The 21,135-nt window shown below is 44.5% G+C and overlaps 1 protein-coding gene across 1 annotated transcript; it reads left to right on the top strand.

Annotated features, from left to right (window-relative positions):
- Window positions 1–349: 349 nt before the first annotated feature.
- Window positions 350–20,666, top strand: LOC106604118 (PRELI domain-containing protein 1, mitochondrial). The gene is made up of 6 exons (XM_045717815.1): window positions 350–500; window positions 1,053–1,189; window positions 6,679–6,904; window positions 10,231–10,344; window positions 13,210–13,288; window positions 17,598–20,666. The coding sequence occupies exons 2-6, from the start codon at window positions 1,098–1,100 to the stop codon at window positions 17,720–17,722; spliced, it is 636 nt and encodes a 211-aa protein (XP_045573771.1). The 5' UTR covers window positions 350–500; window positions 1,053–1,097; the 3' UTR covers window positions 17,723–20,666.
- The last annotated feature ends 469 nt before the right edge of the window (window positions 20,667–21,135 follow it).

A 21,135-nucleotide genomic window follows, 5' to 3' on the forward strand; every position in this document is an offset into this window, starting at 1 on the left:
ACTCTTGTATTTCACTGACTACTTTACACAATACTTTTTTTCACCGTTTTGGATACTCTCCCTAATCCACCCAATCAGGCCCCAATCACTGTGGTATAATAAGAACTGCCCCAATACTCCCAGAAAACCAACTCCTACCAGATACAAAGGGGTAAAACCAACACTAGAAGGATTCCTTTCCCACAATAATTTTACCCAATTTTTTCAAATCATTTTAGACAAAAGTCCATTCATCCTTATTTCCACCGCCATCAGATTCAAGCGCCTTCTCTGCTTCCGCCATCCTCCTTTCCCCCGAAACAACGCCACCTGCTGTGGAGAAGCCAGATGTTGGGTCGCTCTCACTTCCTCTCTGCTTTTGGTCGCACCGGATATGTCGTTGTTCTTGACCTTCCCTTTTCAATTGGCCGGAATCAGTCTGTCGTGTAGCTTCAAGCTACATTCTTCTAAAAGTAGTAGAAAATGCACTTATCTCCGCTGTAAATGGTATTGCCAACGAGGTAAGTGGCTTTCTTACCGTTTCATATTCAAGCGGAAAGATGTTTAGATTTTTATTTATTTTTCCCCTCATATGAAAATGGGTCACTTTAGCTATATAGCTAATGAATTGATGGCGTTGACCACCACTCTATGCTATGCTAAGCTATGCTAACTAGCTCGTTACCATAGCATTCTAGCGAGACTGAGTGCAGACGTGACCGTTTCAGTTTTGTTCCATTTCCTGTCACTAACGATTCCGTTAACGGAACTGGGGTTGCATATCGAGCGGTATGTGGACATGCATATAGCGATAATAATTATGGACAGACGGGTAAACGTTAACTATGGCTTTTTGCGCACGTTTACTGTTTTTTTATGTATTTTTAATTTAACCAAAGTTGATTTGACAGCTGTCATTTTAAAGCGCAGCATTCCACTTTCTATGCTTTTATCTAGGAGTTTCGCTTTTTAGTGCAGCCTTCTAATTTCACGATTAATTGGGCAAATGTGCATGCAATTGATGATATCCTAGGTAATTTGAGCTTACTCACTGTGTACTATTCTTCTAACAGGTATTTACCAAAGTGTACATATAAAGTCGTCTTTTTACGGGAACAATGGTAAAGTACTTTGCCTGTGTGGGTCTTCTGAAAAGTTCCTGGGACCAAGTCTGCATCGCTTTCTGGGAGCGATACCCCAACCCCTACAGGTAAGAAAGATAGCCCTACAGGTAAGAAAGAAGAAAGATAGCCCTACAGGTAAGAAAGAAGAAAGATAGCCCTACAGGTAGCCCTACAGGTAAGAAAGATAGCCCTACAGGTAAGTGGTGTAAAAGTACTTTAAGTAGTTTTTTGGGGTTTATCTGTACTTTACTATTTATATTTTTTGACAACTTTTACTTCACTACATTCCTAAAGAAAATATTTGACTTTTACTCCATACATTTTCCCTGACAACCCAAAGTACTCGTTACATTTTGAACGCTGAGTAGGAGAGGAAAATGGTGAAATTCACGCACTTATCAAGAGAACACGTGGTCATCCCTACGGCCTCTGTTCTGGCGGCCTCACTAAACATAAATGCATCTTTTGTAAATGATGTCTGAGTGTTGGAGTGTGCCCCTGGCTATCTGTAAATTATGTCTGAGTGTTGGAGTGTTCCCCTGGCTATCTGTAAATGATGTTGGAGTGTGCCCCTGGCTATCTGTAAATGATGTCTGAGTGTTGGAGTGTGCCCCTGGCTATCTGTAAATTATGTCTGAGTGTTGGATTGTGCCCCTGGCTATCTGTAAATAATGTCTGAGTGTTGGAGTGTGCCCCTGGCTATCTGTAAATGATGTCTGAGTGTTGGAGTGTGCCCCTGGCTATCTGTAAATAATGTCTGAGTGTTGGAGTGTGCCCCTGGCTATCTGTAAATGTTTTAAACGGTGCCATCTGCTTTGCTTAAAATAAGAAAGTTTAAATGATTAATACTTTTTTAATTTTGATACTTCAGTGTATTTAAAAAAAAAAATAATAATACTTTTGGACTTTTACTCAAGTAGTATTTTACTGGGGTGACTTTTACTTGAGCAACTTTCTATTAATGTATCTTTAAGTTTACTGAAGTATGCCAGTTGGGCACTTTCTCCACCCGTGCCCACCTATACGTTCAGAAATCCCCAGAAGTCCCATTTTCACGTCAACGTTGAATAAACTTCATTTGAACCTGTTGTCTGCTGATTTTTCATCCTTAGTCGGGTGGAAATATGAGACAAAATTGATCCACAGGCAAGTGTTATTAAACTGACTTCCAGAACGCTGGTCTAATATAATTATCTGTAGCTTAGTATTTTTCACGGTTTACGTTTGGCTATTGTTTACGTAGTGTGCATCAGATGCGAATGCATCAAGTGATTTGAAAATAGAAGAAGAGAGAACCATATACCGTCCGGGCAACGTAATTAGAGCAGTAAAAATAAATAAAAATACATACCCGTGGTATACGGTCTGATATACCACAGCTGTCAGCCAATAAGCATTCAGGGCTCGAACTACCCAGTTTATAAATAGTCCTAGACTAACCCTCCTAATGTGACTAGGCTGTACTATAAATAGTCCTAGACAAACCTATATATAAATGCCCATCCTGTAAAACAGGTTATTTGCTGTATCACTTAAAGCCATGGTGAAGTTGAAGCATTGTTAGTGCACACATTCACTGTCAGTGATTTCAAGAGTTACTGCAAGATACTTAGCCAGTCAGACGAACTCATGGTAACCAATTGTATTCCTGTGTCTGCGTGCAGTTTGGAGATGATTTGAAGTTAGGATATCGTTAACTTAGCACAATTACTGGAAATCTCCCTGTACTAAAACATGAAAAAATGGTTTGGTGCAGTGGAGGACGGCTCATAGTAATGGTTAGAAAGGAGTCAAGGGAATGGCATCAACCACATGTCCATTGACTTAATTTCAAGGCATTATTATAAGCCGGGCCTCCACTGGTTTGGTACTAGATTTTAATTTTGAACTTTCGGTACTTCTGTCAAATGTGTCTCACGGATTGAACCGGTCTATCAGCGCAGCAGATGTCCCCCTTTTTTATAGCGTGAGCGCATGTGTTAGCTCTCCTCTCGTGCTGCACAGAAGTTAACACGCTTGAATAATGTAACACGGCATGTAGAAATTTTGAAACTGTTCATTACTGTTCGCAAAACAATGTCCTACTGGCTAGAACCCTTTACAATGCAAGAAGATACCAGTATCTTCCATCTTTGTAGGATAGCTTCAGCTGTCAGCTAGCTAGGAAAGTTAACATCAATCCACCGCTCTGGTACTTTGTGATAATATGCAAACCATAAAGCAAAATATGCATATTTTCAGAGCTGATAGCCACAAACTTTATCAATTTATTTATTCGGTTTCTCTCGCACGTCTCCACCAAGATACTACTGCCTCAGCGAACTGACTGCTCCGACAGGCCGCCCACCTCTTGCCTCATGAATTATGTCATTACTGGTAAAAGAGAGAGCACGCATTTCTATAAAATAAGCTACTTCTATGCAAATGTTGTTGATCAATTAAGTCCCGAAGGGGGGAAAAAACAGACTCATCTGTAGCCCCATGAAATCAGCTAAAACTCACAAGCTACATCTTGATTTGCCCAGTTTATCAATAGATTTACCATTTAAATAAATCAATACCATTATGTCAGTGCATTTATAAAGTATTCAGACCTTCAGACTTAACACATTTTCTTACGTTACAGCTGTATTCTAAAATGGATTTTAAAAAAAAATTTAAACATTAATCTACACACACTAACCCATATTGACGAAGCAAAAACTTTTTCTTTTGTGCAAATTTATTAAATAAAGGTTATATATAGAAAACTGAAATAACATTTACGCAAGTATTCAGACCCTTTACTCAGTACTTTGTTGAAGCGGCGATTACAGCCTCGAGTCTTCTTGGGTATGACGCTACAATCATTGCACATCTGTATTTGGGGAGTTTCTCCCATTCTTCTCAGCAGATCCTCTCAAGGTCTGTCAGGTTGGATGGGGAGCGTCACTGCACAGCTATTTTCAGGTCTCCAGAGATTGGGTTCAAGTCTGGGCTCTGGCTCGGCCACTCGAGGACATTCCTGCGTTGTCTTGGCTGTGTGCTTAAGGTCATTGACCTGTTGAAAGGTCAACCTTCGCCCCAGTCTGAGGTCCTGAGCGCTCTGAAGCAGGTTCTCATCAAGGATCTCTTTACTTTGCTCTGTTCATCTTTCCCTCGACCCTGACTAGTCTCCCAGTCCCTGCCGCTGAAAAACATCCCCACAGCATGATGCTGCCACCACCATGCTTCACCGTAGGCAAGGTGCCAGGTTTCCTCCAGACGTGACGCTTGGCATTCAGGTCAAAGAGTTCAATCTTGGTTTCAAATGGTCTGAGAGTCCTTTAGGTGCCTTTTGGCAAACTCGCGGGCTGTCATGTGCCTTTTACTGAGTAGTGGCCCTGGCTGAGGGAAGGAGGTTCTCACCCAAAATTTGACGGTACATGGCCCCGTCCATCGTCCCTTTGATGCGGTGAAGTTGTCCTGTCCCCTTAGCAGAAAAACACCCCCAAAGCATAATGTTTCCACCTCCATGTTTGACGGTGGGGATGGTGTTCTTGGGGTCATAGGCAGCATTCCTCCTCCTCCAAACACGCGAGTTGAGTTGATGCCAAAGAGCTCCATTGGTCTCATCTGACCACAACACTTTCATCCAGTTGTCCTCTGAATCATTCAGATGTTCGTTGGCAAACTTCAGACGGGCATGTATATGTGCTTTCTTGAGCAGGGGGAACTTGCGGGCCCTGCAGGATTTCAGTCCGTCACGGCGTAGTGTGTTACCAATTGCTTTCTTGGTGACTATGGTCCCAGCTGCCTTGAGATCATTGACAAGGTCCTCCCATGTAGTTCTGGGCTGATTCCTCACCGTTCTCATGATCATTGCAACTCCACGAGGTGAGATCTTGCATGGAGCCCCAGGCCGAGGGAGATTGACAGTTCTTTTGTGTTTGTTCCATTTGCAAATAATCGCACCAACTGTTGTCACCTTCTCACCAAGCTGCTTGGCGAGGGTCTTGTAGCCCATTCCAGCCTTGTGTAGGTCTACAATCTTGTCCCTGACATCCTTGGAGAGCTCTTTGGTCTTGGCCATGGTGGAGAGTTTGGAATATGATTGATTGCTTCTGTGGACAGGTGTCTTTTATACAGGTAACAAACTGAGATTAGGAGCACTCCCTTTAAGAGTGTGCTCCTAATCTCAGCTCGTTACCTGTATAAAAGACACCTGGGAGCCAGAAATCTTTCTGATTGAGAGGGGGTCAAATACTTATTTCCCTCATTAAAATGAAAATAATTTTGTAACATTTTTGACGTGTTTTTCTGGATTTTTTTGTTATTCTGTCTCTCACTGTTCAAATAAACCCACCATTAAAATTATAGACTGATCATTTCTTTGTCAGTGGGCAAACGTACAAAATCAGCAGGGGATCAAATACTTTTTTCCCTCACTGTACTTAGATTTGTATAATTTATTAATTAATGCATACATTGCTGTCTCTGAATTGTTTTGATGTATTTAAAAAAATCTATATAATGATACTTAACTCAAAAGATGCCCAACGATTGAACAGAGCAGTAGCTGAGTTTACCTGTCAGGATCAAGTGGCATTCTGGGACTTTGGCTAATACACCTTTTTGTTGTTGTGGTATCGAGTATCGTGATAGTATCAATATGTTATCATGTTAATTTCACTGATAAACATAAGAAATTAGATTCTATCCACTTCCTCATTCTTTCCCCGTTGTAGCATAGAGATGTGTAGACAACAACGTTGTAGCATAGAGATGTGTAGATATCAACGTTGTAGCATAGAGATGTGTAGACATCAACGTTGTAGCATAGAGATGTGTAGACATCAACGTTGTAGCATAGAGACGTGTAGACATCAACGTTGTAGCATAGAGACGTATAGACATCAACGTTGTAGCATAGAGACGTATAGACATCAACGTTGTAGCATAGAGACGTATAGACATCAACGTTGTAGCATAGAGACGTATAGACATCAACGTTGTAGCATAGAGACGTATAGACATCAACGTTGTAGCATAGAGACGTATAGACATCAACGTTGTAGCATAGAGACGTATAGACATCAACGTTGTAGCATAGAGACGTATAGACATCAACGTTTGTAGCATAGAGACGTATAGACATCAACGTTGTAGCATAGAGACGTATAGACATCAACGTTGTAGCATAGAGACGTATAGACATCAACGTTGTAGCATAGAGACGTATAGACATCAACGTTGTAGCATAGAGACGTATAGACATCAACGTTGTAGCATAGAGACGTATAGACATCAACGTTGTAGCATAGAGACGTATAGACATCAACGTTGTAGCATAGAGACGTATAGACATCAACGTTGTAGCATAGAGACGTATAGACATCAACGTTGTAGCATAGAGACGTATAGACATCAACGTTGTAGCATAGAGACGTATAGACATCAACGTTGTAGCATAGAGACGTATAGACATCAACGTTGTAGCATCTTTTTAAGCTGTTAAGTGTTTCTGAATCACACTTAATTCACCCCTCCCATCTCCTCTCTCCCTAGTCTCTAACTGTAATACAATATTACAATTTCCTCTCCTCTCTCCCCACAGTAACCATGTCCTAACAGAGGATATCATCTTCAGGGAGGTAACTCCCGGTAACCGTCTGGTCTCTAGGCGACTGCTGACCAAAACTAACCGCGCCCCTCGCTGGATGGAGAAGTACCTGCCGGTTACCATGGCCAGGCACGCCTACATCATCGAGGATTCCATCGTGGATCCCCAGAACAGAACCATGACAACGCTGACTTGGAACATCAGCCACGCACGCATGATGGTACGTGGGATCGACTGGGATTCGTACTGTGACTGTGTTAGCCCGTTGAGCTAAAGCCTTGGCATTAGCTCAGGGAGCCAACGCAAATCTTCATCTTTTGAATATACACTACATGACCGAAAGTATGTGGACACCTGCTTGTCGTACATTTCATTCCAAAATCATGGGCTTTAATATGGAGTTGGTCCCCTCCTGTTGCTGCTATAACAGCCTCCACTCTTCTGGGAAGGCTTTCCACTAGATGTTGGAACATTGCTGCTATAACAGCCTCCACTCTTCTGGGAAGGCTTTCCACTAGATGTTGGTACATTCCTGCTATAACAGCCTCCACTCTTCTGGGAAGGCTTTCCACTAGATGTTGGAACATTGCTGCTATAACAGCCTCCACTCTTCTGGGAAGGCTTTCCACTAGATGTTGGAACATTGCTGCTATAACAGCCTCCACTCTTCTGGGAAGGCTTTCCACTAGATGTTGGAACATTGCTGTGGGGACTTGCTTCCATTCAGCCACGAGAGTATTAGTGTCAGGTCGGGCACTGATATTGGGCGATTAGGACTGGCTCGCAGTCGGCGTTCCAATTCATTCCAAAGGTGTTCAATGGGGTTGAGGTCAGGGCTCTGTGCAGGCCAGTCAAGTTCTTCCACACCGAACTTGACAAACCATTTCTGTATGGACCTCGCTTTGTGCACGGGGGCATTGTCATGCTGAAACAGGAAAGGGCCTTCCTCAAACTGTTGCCACAAAGTTGGAAGGACAGAATCATCTAGAATGTCATTGTATTCTGTAGCGTTAAGATTTCCCTTCACAGGAACTAAGGGGCCTGAACAATGAAAAACAGCCCCAGACCATTATTCCTCCTCCACCAAACTTTACAGTTGGCACTATGCATTGGGGCAGGTAGCGTTCTCCTGGCATCCACCAAACCCAGATTTGTCCATCGGACTGCCAGATGGTGAAGCGTGATTCATCACTCCAGAGAAACACTGCTCGAGAGTCCAATGGCGGCGAGCTTTACACTACTCGATGCTTGGCATTGTGCATGGTGATCTTAGGCTTGTGTGCGGCTGCTCGGTCGTGGAAACCCATTTCATGAAGCTCCCGATGAACAGTTATTGTGCTGGCGTTGCTTCAAGAGGCAGGTTGGAACTCAGTAGTGAGTGTTGCAAAACGAGGACAGACAATTTTTACGCGATTCAGCACTCGGCGATCCTGTTATGTGAACTTGTGTGGCCTACCACTACGTGGCTGAGCCGTTGTTGCTCCTAGACGTTTTCACTGCACAATAACGGCCCTTACAGTTGACCGGAGCTCTATCAGGGTAGAAACTTGACGAACTGACTTGTTGGAAAGTTGGCATCCTATGACGGTGCCACGTTGAAAGTCACTGAGCTCTTCAGTAAGGACATTTGACTGACAATGTTTGTCTATGGAGATTGCATGGCTGTGAGCTCGATTTTAAATGTATTTATTATTTAAAAAATATACACCTGTCAGCAACATGTTTGGCTGAAATAGCCAAATCTACTAATTTGAAGGAGTGTCCACATACTTTTGGCTAGTGTATTTGAATTTGAGTAGTATTTCTCTGGTGGGAGTTCACCTGAAGTCACTATGAAGACATGAACCAGCTCTTAATACTAATCTACACTGTAAACCAGGAAGGACCCCAGGAAGATTAGCTGGCGTTAGCGAATGGGGATCCTTAAAAAAATGACTAATAAAAATGACTGATTACTGTATACATCCAGCATTCGAAAAGTATTCAGGCCCCTTGACATTTACCACATTTTGTTACAGCCTTATTCTAAAATGGATTAAATTGTTTTTTCCCCCCCCCTCACATCAATCTACACACAATATCCTATAATGACAAAGCAAAAACAGGTTTTTAGAAATTGTTACAAATGTATTACAAATAAACTATCACATTTACATAAGTATTCAGACCCTTTACTCAGTACTTTGTTGAATCACCTTTGGCAGCGATTACAGCCTCGAGTGTTCTTGGGTATGACGCTACAAGCTTGGCACATCTGTATTTGGGGAATTTCTCCCCATTCTTCTCTGCAGATCCTCTCAAGCTCTGTCAGGTTGGATGGGGAGAGTCTCTGCACAGCCATTTTCAGGTCTCCAGAGATGTTCGATGGTGTTCAAGTCCGGGCCACTCAAGGACATTGAGACTTGTCCCGGTTGTGCGCATAAGGTTGTTGTCCTGTTGGAAGGTGAACCTTCGCCCCAGTCTGAGGTCCTGAGCGCTATGGAGCAGGTTTTCATCAAGGATCTCTCAGTACTTTGCTCCGTTCATCTTTCCCTCGATGCTGATCCTGTCTCCCAGTACCTGCCGCTGAAAAACATCCCCACAGCATGATGCTGCCACCACCATGCTTCACTTTAGGGATGGTGCCAGATTTCCTCCAGAAGTGACGCTTGGCATTCAGGCCAAAGTTCAATCTTGGTTTCTTCAGACCAGAGAATCTTGTTTCTCATGGTCTGAGTCCTTTAGGTGCCTTTTGGCAAACTCCAAGCGGGCTGTCATGTACTTTTTACTGAGGAGTAGCTTCCGTCTGGCCGCTCTACCATAAAGGCCTGATTGGTGGAGTGCTGCTGAGATGGTTGTCCTTCTGGAAGGTTCTCCCATCTCCACAGAGGAAGTCTGGAGCTCTGTCAGAGTCACCATCAGGTTCTTGGTCACCTCCCTAACCAAGGCCCTTCTCCCCCGATTGCTCAGTTTGGCCGGGCGGCCAGCTCTTAGGAAGAGTCTTGGTGGTTCCAAACTTCTTCCATTTAAGAATGATGGAGGCCACTATGTTTTTGGGGACCTTCAATGCTGCAGAAATGTTTTGGTACCCTTCCACAGATCTGTACCTCGACACAATCCTGTCTCGGAGCTCTACGGACAATTCCTTCGACCTCATGGTTTGGTTTTAGCTCTGACATGAACTGTCAAATGTGGGACCTTATACAGACAGGTGTGTGCCTTTCCAAATCATGTCCAATCAATTGATTTTACCACAGGTGGATTCCAATCAAGTTGTAGAAACATCTCAAGGATGATCAATGGAAACAGGATGCACCTAAGGTCAATTTCGAGTCTCATACCAAAGGGTCTGAATATTTATGTAAAGGTATTTCTATTTTTAATACATTTGCAAAAATGTCTAAACCTGTTTTTCGCTTTGTTATTATGGGGTATTGTGTGTAGATTGATGAGGGAAAACAATTAATTTAATCCATTAGAATAAGGCTGTAACGTTATACTTTCCGAATGCACTATATTCACCATACTGTAGTCATAATAAGGTCTATGTTTTGATTCCCCTGTCAGTCTGTGGAGGAGCGTTGTGAGTACAGAATTAACCCTGACAACACCAGCTGGACGGAGATTAACAGAGAGGCCTGGATCTCGTCTAACCTCTACGGGCTTTCCAGAGCTATACAGGTGTGTGTATGTGTGTTTTATACAGGTCAGTGGGGTTAAAGGCCAGTGGGGAACTAAGTGTCTACTGGAAGGGTGGGATCCCTAGAAAGTCCCTGACTTGACAATCTTTCTACCGCCATCTATAGTATGTAGATATGTTGCCATCTATGAGTTACAGAAAGACTGTTGTAAAAGAACCACAAGCTGGCAGTTTGCCTGTTCAGCCTGTGTAGAAGTTGTTGAATGATTCACTGTCTGGTATCTGACTTTGATAAAAAAAAAACCCTCAGCTGCTATTAAACTACCCAGTTGGGTTTACTGAGCCGTGTGAAAGTTAGTGACAACATGAATCTGTTTAGACATGTCTATACTAACTATCACTGCCAGTCATACCACACAACAACAACTTAACATCACTGCACTAATATGAAAAATATCTACTTCTGCTAAGCTTCCCAGTAAAGCGATTTTTAAAAACAAGCAAGCATCCCTGAAAAGTGCTTAAAACAGCCCACGTTAACATGCGTAGCTTAAGAAACGAGGTTTCATGAAATTAAAAAACTTGTTAGTCAGAATATGAATGTAATCTGTTACTATCTCTGAAACTCACTTAGATAATACATTTTTGATACAGTTGGGGCAATAAAAGGTTATAACATTTACAGAAATGCTAGTGGTGGTGATTCTGGTGGGAAGCTGCTATAGGCCACCAAGTGCTAACAGTCAGTATCTGGATAATGTGTGAAATGCTTGATAATGTATGTGATATCAACAGAGAGAGGTGTATTTTCTGGGTGATTTTTAAATATTGACTGGCTTTCATCAAGCTGCCCACTCAAGAAAAAGCTTCAAACTGTAACCAGTGCCTGCAACCTGGTTCAGGTTATCAGTCAACCTACCAAGGTAGTTACAAACAGCACAGGAATGAAATCATCAACATGTATTGATCACATCTTTACTAACGCTGCAGAAAAGTGCTTGAAAGCAGTATCCAGATCCATCGGATGTAGTGATCACAACATAGTAGCCATATCTAGGAAAACCAAAGGCTGGGCCTAATATAGTGTAAAAGAGGTCATACAATAAGTTTTGTAGTGATTCATATGTTGATGATGTAAAGAATATTTATTGGTCCATGGTGTGTAATGAGGAGCAAACCAATGTTGCACTTGACACATTTATTTATGAAATTGCTTATTTCAGTTACCAATAAACAAGCACCCATTTAAGAAAATGACAGTAAAAACTGTTAAATCCCAGTGGATTGATGAGGAATTGAAAAATTGTATGTTTGAGAGGGATGAGGCAAAAGGAACGGCAAATAAGTCTGGCTGCCCAACCGATTGGCAAACGTACTGCAAATTGAGAATTCATGTGACTAAACTGAATAATAACAAACTAGACTATGAAACAAATAAATGACAAAGAATGATAGTAAAAAGCTTTAGAGCGCCTTAAATGTTGGGGGAAAAACTCAGCACATTCATTACAAAACCCACTGACATTGCCAACTACTTTTAATGATTTTTTTTTAATTGGCAAGATTAGCAAATTTAGACATGAGATGCCAGCAACAAACGCTGACACTACACATCCAAGTAGATCTGACCAAATTATGAAAGACAATAATTGTACTTTTGAGTTCCGTAAAGTGAGTGTGGAAGAGGTGAAAAAATGATTGTCTATTAACGATGACAAGCCACCGGGGTCTAACAATTTACATTTTAGTAATTTAGTAGTCGCTCTTATCCAGAGCGACTTACGGTAGTGAATGCATACATTTCGTACATTTTTATTTTTTTTTCTTCTCCGTACTGGTCCCCCGTGGGAATCGAACCCACAACCCTGGCGTTGCAAACACCATGCTCTACCAACTGAGCCACACGGGACCATCTAGATGGAAAATTACTGAGGATAAAAGCGGACGATATTACCACTCCTAAAAGTCATTCCGCTACCTAACAATAGTAAAAATAAAACTTGACTGACTCAAATAGCTGTTACCAACCCATAGTAAAGTTTGGTGTTTGACCAGATACAATGCTATTTTACAGTGAACAACAAGCACAGCACTTACACAAATGACTGATGATTGGCTAAGAGAAATTGATGATAAAATTATTGGGGGGGGGGGGGGCCCTGTCTTGTTAACTTACATATGTGTTATGGCTTTACACGCCCTGCTATAATGTGACAGACCGGCTAAAAAAAAAACGGTCTTATGTAGCAAAATTACATTGGATAAAAGTCAAGACTCAAGAGGTATGAAATGGTACATTATGCACTACAGTTGAGGAACAATGGGAAAGTAATTCTGCTTTCAAAGTTGACAAACTTGTGAACTCACTTTTGAAGAAAAAAATTGCCCTTTAAATGTTTTTGCTACTACTGGAGAGCCCACCCATTCAGCATCGTTCACACCCATCTCTTTAAGGGTTGATCCGAGCGTTCAAGCACCCAAGCTAACTTGCTAACGTTGGCTAACTTGCTAGCTACTTCCAGACACAAATGAGAGAACAGCTCACTGACCATATTACTCGCCCTAGCAGAGCTGGTTAGGCTGTTTTCATGTTATCCAGAGCGTTGATGACTGCAACTGTGCTGTCAGATTGTAGTGAATTCTGCTATACAATTTTAAAAACATTACATTCATAACTGCCTTAATTTTGCTGGATCACAGGAAGAGTAGCCGCTGCCTTGGCAGGAACTAATGGGGATCCATAATAAACCCCAGGAAGAGTAGCTGCTGCCTTGGCAGGAACTAATGGGGATCCATAATAAACCCCAGGAAGAGTAGCTGCTGCCTTGGCAGGAACCACACAACAAGACCAGCGTTCCCTGTCTGTCATACCCTAACCATCACTAATCTCTGGCTTCACTTTACAGGAGTTCGGCCTTGCCCGGTTCAAGACCAGTGTTGCAAAGACCATGAAAGGGTTTGAATACGTCCTGGCCAAAATGCAAGGTAAGATGGAGGCCAGTTGTTTTTATTACGCTGTAAAATAAGGTGGGGCGATCAGTTCAGTTCCTTATTATTAACGGTACCGTGGGGCGGTGGAAACGGTACTGTGTTGGGGTAGAATGACCGGTGTCCCAGGTCTAAATCAGTCCCTGATTACAGGGGAACAATGGAACAAAGCAGTGGAACTGGCTTCCAGGTCGCGTTTGAATTTGAGGGATTTAGACTCCTTGACTCCAACCATGTTCTAACCACCACGTTTCCTCTCTCCTCTAACCACCACGTTTCCCCTCTCTCTCTCTCTCTCCTCTAACCACCACGTTTCCTCTCTCTCTCTCTCACCTCTAACCACAACGTTTCCCCTCTCTCTCTCTCTCTCTCTCTTTCCTCTAACCACCACGTTTCCCCTCTCTCTCTCTCTCCTCTAACCACCACGTTTCCCCTCTCTCTCTCTCTCCTCTAACCACCACGTTTCCCTCTCTCTCCTCTCTCTCCTCTAACCACCACGTTTCCCCTCTCTCTCTCTCTCTCTCTCTCCTCTAACCACCACGTTTCCCCTCTCTCTCTCTCTCTCTCTCTCCTCTAACCACCACGTTTCCCCTCTCTCTCTCTCTCTCTCTCCTCTAACCACCACGTTTCCCCCCCTCTCTCTCTCTCTCTCTCCTCTAACCACCACGTTTCCCCTCTCTCTCTCTCTCTCTCTCCTCTAACCACCACGTTTCCCCTCTCTCTCTCTCTCTCTCCTCTAACCACCACGTTTCCCCCTCTCTCTCTCTCTCTCTCCTCTAACCACCACGTTTCCCCTCTCTCTCTCTCTCTCTCCTCTAACCACCACGTTTCCCTCTCTCTCTCTCTCTCTCTCTCTCCTCTAACCACCACGTTTCCTCCCTCTCTCTCTCTCTCTCTCCTCTAACCACCACGTTTCCCCTCTCTCTCTCTCTCTCTCTCTCTCTCTCTCTCTCTCTCCTCTAACCACCACGTTTCCCCCTCTCTCTCTCTCTCTCTCTCCTCTAACCACCACGTTTCCCCCTCTCTCTCTCTCTCTCTCTCTCCTCTAACCACCACGTTTCCCCCTCTCTCTCTCTCTCTCTCTCCTCTAACCACCACGTTTCCCCTCTCTCTCTCTCTCTCTCTCTCTCCTCTAACCACCACGTTTCCTCCTCTCTCTCTCTCTCTCTCTCCTCTAACCACCACGTTTCCCCCCTCTCTCTCTCTCTCTCTCTCTCTCTCCTCTAACCACCACGTTTCCCCCTCTCTCTCTCTCTCTCTCTCCTCTAACCACCACGTTTCCTCCCTCTCTCTCTCTCTCCTCTAACCACCACGTTTCCCCCCTCTCTCTCTCTCTCTCTCTCTCCTCTAACCACCACGTTTCCCCTCTCTCTCTCTCTCTCTCTCTCCTCTAACCACCACGTTTCCTCTCTCTCTCTCTCTCTCTCCTCTAACCACCACGTTTCCCCCCTCTCTCTCTCTCTCTCTCTCCTCTAACCACCACGTTTCCCCTCTCTCTCTCTCTCTCTCTCTCTCCTCTAACCACCACGTTTCCTCTCTCTCTCTCTCTCTCTCTCTCTCCTCTAACCACCACGTTTCCTCTCTCTCTCTCTCTCTCCTCTAACCACCACGTTTCCTCTCTCTCTCTCTCTCTCCTCTAACCACCACGTTTCCTCTCTCTCTCTCTCTCTCCTCTAACCACCACGTTTCCTCTCTCTCTCTCTCTCTCCTCTAACCACCACGTTTCCCTCTCTCTCTCTCTCTCTCTCTCCTCTAACCACCACGTTTCCTCTCTCTCCTCTAACCACCACGTTTCCCTCTCTCTCTCTCTCTCTCTCTCCTCTAACCACCACGTTTCCTCTCTCTCTCTCTCTCTCCTCTAACCACCACGTTTCCCCTCTCTCTCTCTCTCTCCTCTAACCACCACGTTTCCCCTCTCTCTCTCTCTCTCTCTCTCTCCTCTAACCACCACGTTTCCCTCTCTCTCTCTCTCTCTCTCCTCTAACCACCACGTTTCCCTCTCTCTCTCTCTCTCTCTCTCCTCTAACCACCACGTTTCCCTCTCTCTCTCTCTCTCCTCTAACCACCACGTTTCCCCTCTCTCTCTCTCTCTCCTCTAACCACCACGTTTCCCCCCCTCTCTCTCTCTCTCCTCTAACCACCACGTTTCCTCTCTCTCTCTCTCTCTCTCTCTCTCTCTCTCTCTCTCCTCTAACCACCACGTTTCCCCTCTCTCTCTCTCTCCTCTAACTCTCTCTCTCTCTCCTCTAACCACCACGTTTCCCCTCTCTCTCTCTCCTCTAACCACCACGTTTCCCCTCTCTCTCTCTCTCTCTCTCCTCTAACCACCACGTTTCCCCTCTCTCTCTCTCTCTCTCTCTCTCTCTCTCTCCTCTAACCACCACGTTTCCCCTCTCTCTCTCTCTCTCTCCTCTAACCACCACGTTTCCCTCTCTCTCTCTCTCTCTCTCTCCTCTAACCACCACGTTTCCCCTCCTCTCTCTCTCTCTCTCTCCTCTAACCACCACGTTTCCCTCTCTCTCTCTCTCCTCTAACCACCACGTTTCCCTCTCTCTCTCTCTCTCCTCTAACCACCACGTTTCCCTCCTCTCTCTCTCTCTCTCTCTCCTCTAACCACCACGTTTCCCCTCTCTCTCCTCTAACCACCACGTTTCCCCTCTCTCTCTCTCTCCTCTAACCACCACGTTTCCTCTCTCTCTCTCCTCTAACCACCACGTTTCCCCCCTCTCTCTCTCTCCTCTAACCACCACGTTTCCCCTCTCCTCTCTCTCCTCTAACCACCACGTTTCCCTCTCTCTCTCTCCTCTAACCACCACGTTTCCTCCTCTCTCTCTCTCTCCTCTAACCACCACGTTTCCCTCTCTCTCTCTCTCCTCTAACCACCACGTTTCCCTCTCTCTCTCTCCTCTAACCACCACGTTTCCTCTCTCTCTCTCTCTCTCCTCTAACCACCACGTTTCCTCTCTCTCTCTCTCTCTCTCCTCTAACCACCACGTTTCCTCCTCTCTCTCTCTCCTCTAACCACCACGTTTCCCCTCTCTCTCTCTCTCTCTCTCCTCTAACCACCACGTTTCCCCTCTCTCTCTCTCTCTCTCTCTCTCCTCTAACCACCACGTTTCCTCTCTCTCTCTCTCTCTCTCTCTCCTCTAACCACCACGTTTCCCCTCTCTCTCCTCTAACCACCACGTTTCCCTCTCTCTCTCTCCTCTAACCACCACCGTTTCCTCTCTCTCTCTCTCTCTCCTCTAACCACCACGTTTCCTCTCTCTCTCTCTCTCTCTCCTCTAACCACCACCGTTTTCCTCTCTCTCTCCTCTAACCACCACCGTTTCCTCTCTCTCTCCTCTTACCACCACCGTTTCCCCTCTCTCTCTCTCCTCTAACCACCACGTTTCCCCTCTCTCTCTCTCTCTCTCCTCTAACCACCACGTTTCCCCTCTCTCTCTCTCTCTCCTCTAACCACCACGTTTCCCCTCTCTCTCTCTCTCTCTCTCTCTCTCCTCTAACCACCACGTTTCCCCCTCTCTCTCTCTCTCTCTCTCTCTCTCTCCTCTAACCACCACGTTTCCCCTCTCTCTCTCTCTCTCTCTCTCTCCTCTAACCACCACGTTTCCCCTCTCTCTCTCTCTCTCTCTCTCCTCTAACCACCACGTTTCCCCTCTCTCTCTCTCTCTCTCTCTCCTCTAACCACCACGTTTCCCTCTTCCCCTCTCTCTCCTCTAACCACCACGTTTCCCCTCTCTCTCTCTCTCTCTCTCCTCTAACCACCACGTTTCCCTCTCTCTCTCTCTCTCTCTCTCTCTCTCCTCTAACCACCACCGTTTCCCCCCTCTCTCTCTCTCTCCTCTAACCACCACCGTTTCCCCCTCTCTCTCTCTCTCCTCTTACCACCACGTTTCCCCCCTCTCTCTCTCTCTCTCTCTCTCTCTCTCTCTCCTCTAACCACCACGTTTCCCCTCTCTCTCTCTCTCTCTCTCTCTCTCCTCTAACCACCACGTTTCCCCCTCTCTCTCTCTCTCTCTCTCCTCTAACCACCACGTTTCCCCTCTCTCTCTCTCTCTCTCCTCTAACCACCACGTTTCCCTCTCTCTCTCTCTCTCTCCTCTAACCACCACGTTTCCCCTCTCTCTCTCTCTCTCCTCTAACCACCACGTTTCCCCTCTCTCTCTCTCTCCTCTAACCACCACGTTTCCTCTCTCTCTCTCTCTCCTCTAACCACCACGTTTCCTTCTCTCTCTTCTAACCACCACCGTTTCCCCTCTCTCTCTCTCTCTCCTCTAACCACCGCGTTTCCTCTCTCCTCTAGGTGAGTCCCCGTCCAGGACCCTGGCTGAACATGCTACAGAGAGGGCCAGGGAGACGGCTCTGGCAGCTAAAGAGAAAGCCAAAGACCTTGCCTCACAGGCTCACAAGAAACAACAGTATGTCTGAGCTGCCAGTGCAGGGTGAAGTTTCCCCTAGATGCTGATATGGTTAGGATTGGGATTGGTCTTCCTAGAAACTTTATCCTGGAGCCCGAGGTGCCAGTGGGAGGAAGTAGACATTGGCCCCTTTCAGACCTGCCTGGATTCAAAGACTATTTAGGAATAATTTCAAGTACTTTATCTGGGATCGATTTGAAGTATTCCTGGCACAATTGAACCAATAAAATACTGAAAATCCTTGCTCATCTGGCACTCCAGGCAGGCTCAAACAATTACAAAAAGTTTTAAAAAATTAAAATAATGTTGACTAGTATTTGAACCCAACGGCTTGTCCAGAGTCAGATCTTATTAACCCCCCTAATGATTACATTTGGAGGGGAATCTGATCCCAGACCTGTTTGGTCCGAGTCAGATCTTATTCACCCCCCTCTAATGATTACATTTGGAGGGGAATCTGATCCCAGACCTGTTTGGCCCTAACGGCTTGTCCAGAGTCAGATCTTATTCACGCCCCTCCTAATGATTACATTTGGAGGGGAATCTGATCCCAGATCTGTTTGGCCCGAGTCAGATCTTATTCACTCCCCTCCTAATGATTACATTTGGAGGTAGGGGAATCTGATCCCAGATCTGTGATTAGGGTTGCAAAATTCCGGGTAATTTTTTTCTAGAAGATTCCCGGGGAACAAGAGGTAATATAGAACATTTCTGGAACTTTTGTAAATGCTTTGGTAATGTTGCTACACTAGGTGCGACTGAGCTAAGGGAATGGACCATTTACAGTTAAAGATCGTTTGGAAAATGTGGTCGGAGGGTGTGACGCAATTACGGCGCCTCCGGAGTCTAAATCAAACTGTACCGCATCGCCATGCGCCTCTCAAATGTTGTAACGATACAGAGTGCTCTGTATATCTCCGCATTGACATGATTGGTTGACGGTAAGCAGGGGAGGGGGGCGGGGTCCTGTATTAACACAAACTCACTTCCTTGACAACTTCCTTCACAGCAGCTCTGCGAAGCGCCCCCCCCCCCAAAAAAAGTAAATTTTGCTATGACTTCTGCAGAGGCTGCAACGCAGAAAAACGCTGTACGGCCACTACAGATGTATCGTACGTCACAGAATGTAAACTTGAGTAACTAGATTGATCTTATTGTTGGTGGTATGCGGCAGCATTAGGGACAGCCCAACACCAGTCCCACCCAGCAGGTGATCTACTGTGCACGGGACGACGTCGGTCTTGTCCTTTGGAGCGAGTACAAGAGACTGGTTCATGTCTCCAGAAATGACTTGTTTAGGTTTCCATCTTGCTGTATTTTTGTTGTTGTTGTGACCAACTCAATACTTTCATAGTCTTATTGGGGTCTTACCGCCATGATGATGATGATGATGGAGTTCCACACAGTTGGGTGAAGCTGTTTTCATAGACGCTGATATTGGGTCAGTTTAGTATTTTCCCCACTAGTGGCTACGGTTAGGATTGGAGGAAGTTGATCCTAGACCTGTAGGTCTACTCACCATTCCCAGGCCGCATCCCAAATGACACCTTATTCCCTCCCTATATAGTGTACTACTTTTAACCAGAGCCCCATAGGCACTGAAGAGTTTTGACCAGAGACCTATAGACCCTGATATAAAGTAGTGCCCTGAATAGGGAATAGGGTGCCATTTTGGGACTGAGCCAGCCTCGGTGCTCTTCTCTTTAACCTGTTGTGTTCTTCTGTCGGTTGTAATTCCTTTACCTTCATATAGTTTTGTTTCTCACACTGTAGATGAGAATGACTACATATCTTCATCTACATTTTGTGTTTTAGCCTTACTATTTGTTTTCATTTCAGAATCAAATCTTTTGTTTCTGCGAGCTAAACTGCTCAAAAAGCAAATCTCAAAAGAAATCCCTTTTCGCTATATATTCATTGATTTCAGTTATGGCGGTTTCATTTCATAATTTTTTTTTGTTGATTCAGAATATTTAATTGCTTCAAAATTCAAATCAAATCAAATGTATTTATATAGCCCTTCGTACATCAGCTGATATCTCAAAGTGCTGTACAGAAACCCAGCCTAAAACCCCAAACAGCAAGCAATGCATGTGAAAGAAGCACGGTGGCTAGGAAAAACTCCCTAGAAAGTTGTTACTAGTGTGATGAGAGGGTCCACGTTATTGTCGTTGCTTGAAAGTGAACCCATCTCTTGACGTTGTATGCTTTGTAGAAATTAGCTCCAGAAAGTGAGTCAAATTGAAAGTTGTAAATGACATTTTAAAGACATCCTGGATGTGAGTTTATTTGTTCAACCTCCCACTTTAGGTTGTATGTGTCTGTAGTTTAATCAATAAGGCACATGGCCTAAATACCACAGCTCAGGGCTGTTCTTAAGCCACAACCCAATGTGGAGTGGTCATATACAACAAATGCAGAGGTGCCTTATTGCTATTATAAACTGATTACCAATTGTAATTAGAGCAGTAACAAAAATAATGTTTTGTCATATCCATGGTATTCCACAGCTGTCAGCCAATCCTCATTCAGGGCTTGAACCACCCAGTTTATAAACATGCATAATCTCTATGAGTAGAATTACTGTCTTACCTCAATTAGCCACGAAATCCTTAGTTTCTAACCCTTTTCCGTCACATGGGCCAGCCCTCAAGCAATTAGTTGTAGTCAGTAAGCTTCAGCCCCTTGACATTTTTGAGTGACAGCTAGCGAGATGCAAACACAGCAGAACGAGAGAGGGAGCAATGACATGGTGCACATCTGCACACACGTGATGTAGTACACAATATTCGGGGACCACTTTTGGCTTGTGAGTGCTACTTTTAAAACCACTGGCTGAAAAGTATACAAAAGTACTGGAGAATTTCTTATATATAAAAAATAAATAAATTAATGTGCTTTGTTTGAGCAACAGTATCGGCTTATTGATGAATAACAATAAATATTTTATGTTATGTGTCTTTTTATTTCATTTGTTTTCCTCAAATAATCTCATAGTACCTTGAATAACAAGGAAGTGATTAGTATTAGATATTTATTCATACAAAAGGCGTACATATCGTAGTATAAAAATGGTACTGGGACAAGAGGAAGACTGGTGAGTGCCTTCAGATATACATTTTGTTGAGGTATAAACATCCTGAAGGCAGGTAGTCAGTCAGCACACCTCAGTGGGTAACATCCTGAAGGCAGGTAGTCAGTCAGCGCACCTCAGTGGGTAACATCCTGAAGGCAGGTAGTCAGTCAGCGCACCTCAGTGGGTAACATCCTGAAGGCAGGTAGTCAGTCACCTAACAGGATCAAATCCACAGTGAGTTTAGTTGAGTTTTAGTATACAGGTACTTGTAAGACCGTTGCATTAGTCTCGCAGAGCCATCCTTCCAAATCTGGTTCATTGACTAAGCCTGGCATCCAAGGCTGCAA

The sequence above is a fragment of the Salmo salar genome, chromosome ssa05 (assembly GCF_905237065.1).
Source record: "Salmo salar chromosome ssa05, Ssal_v3.1, whole genome shotgun sequence".
In the NCBI taxonomy this organism is placed as follows: Eukaryota; Metazoa; Chordata; class Actinopteri; order Salmoniformes; family Salmonidae; genus Salmo; species Salmo salar.

Excerpts from the sequence above, each read along its gene's own strand:
- LOC106604118 (XM_045717815.1), top strand. The coding sequence starts at position 1,098 with ATGGTAAAGTACTTTGCCTGTGTGGGTCTTCTGAAAAGTTCCTGGGAC. Across the intron at positions 10,345-13,209 it reads GGCTTTCCAGAGCTATACAG|GAGTTCGGCCTTGCCCGGTT; the intron begins GTGTGTGTATGT and ends TTCACTTTACAG. Across the intron at positions 13,289-17,597 it reads CGTCCTGGCCAAAATGCAAG|GTGAGTCCCCGTCCAGGACC; the intron begins GTAAGATGGAGG and ends TCTCTCCTCTAG.